Source organism: Henckelia pumila, chromosome 3, assembly GCF_033568475.1.
Source record: "Henckelia pumila isolate YLH828 chromosome 3, ASM3356847v2, whole genome shotgun sequence".
Taxonomy (NCBI): domain Eukaryota; kingdom Viridiplantae; phylum Streptophyta; class Magnoliopsida; order Lamiales; family Gesneriaceae; genus Henckelia; species Henckelia pumila.
In genome coordinates this window covers 118,855,925-118,856,994 of record NC_133122.1, presented here as the reverse complement: position 1 = coordinate 118,856,994, position 1,070 = coordinate 118,855,925, and the positions used below count along the sequence as shown (strand labels likewise).

The 1,070-nt window shown below is 44.7% G+C and overlaps 1 protein-coding gene across 1 annotated transcript; it reads left to right on the top strand.

The window, feature by feature from the left end:
- The first annotated feature begins 245 nt into the window (after positions 1–245).
- On the top strand, positions 246–769 carry LOC140889382 (uncharacterized). Its single transcript, XM_073297095.1, has 3 exons — positions 246–302; positions 344–452; positions 501–769. Exons 1-3 carry the CDS (start codon positions 246–248, stop codon positions 767–769), a joined length of 435 nt encoding a protein of 144 aa, XP_073153196.1.
- Positions 770–1,070: the final 301 nt, after the last annotated feature.

Below are 1,070 nucleotides of genomic sequence, written 5' to 3'. Positions count from 1 at the left end.
TGTATTCTGCCGGTCTGCTTGTATTTAAGTCTTCCGCAGCGATTTTATTTAATGCATGCATAATTATGCTCTTAACTCTGATTAGGTAGTGGATCCGGGTCGGGTAGCTACATACCAAGGGAGAGAACAACAAGGGTCTAGTAAAAAGAGGCCGTACCAAGCCCCAGCTTAGAGGAGACCGCAGCAGCAGCAGCGCCAAAACCCCAATCAGGCACAACCTTAGGGACAGAATAAGCCGAACGCCAATGCTCCAAGGCCGGCGAATGCACCTATCTGTCAAAAGTGTGGGAAGCCACACTCAGGTCAATGCATGCTTGGGACCAATACTTGCTTTCTTTGCAAGAAGCCAGGGCATTTCGCCAAGGATTGCCCGCAGTCAAAGGATCCTATCAGAGGAAGAGTGTTTGCTATGACTCACTATCAGGTTGACCCAGATTCTGCAATTGTCACAGGTATGATCCGTATCGCTGGTTTACCTTCTTTCGTGTTGATTGATTCAGGAGCTACGCACTCTTTTATATCTGTTAATTTTATGATGAAATTGGGGGTCTTGCCGGATGAATCTATTTCAAAATTTTGTGTGTCGTTACCCTCAGGAGAAGAACTGGAATGTAGTAGTATGGTAAGAAATTGCAAAGTTCAGATGCAGAGTCTAGTTTTGTGTGCAGATTTTATTGTTTTGAAAATGGTGAATTTTGATGCGATTTTTGGGATGGACTGGTTGTCTCAGCATGAGGCTATTATTGACTGCAAACGGGAAACCGTCTAATTGAAAGATCAGAATGGGAAACCATTTGCGTTCCGCACAACCTCTAAGATGAACGCACCAGGTATGATTTCTGCAGGAACAGCCTGGCAATTATGGATTAATGGGTGTACAGGCTTTCTTGCGAGTCTAATTGGTGATCTGGAGGTACAGCGACCAAAACTTGTGGAAGTGGAAGTAGTGAAGGACTTTTCAGAAGTTTTTCCCAATGATGTTGCGGGATTGCCTCCAGTCAGGGAAGTAGAATTTGGGATAGAATTGTTGCCTGAAACTAAGCCAGCTTCTAAGGCACCGTACATATTGG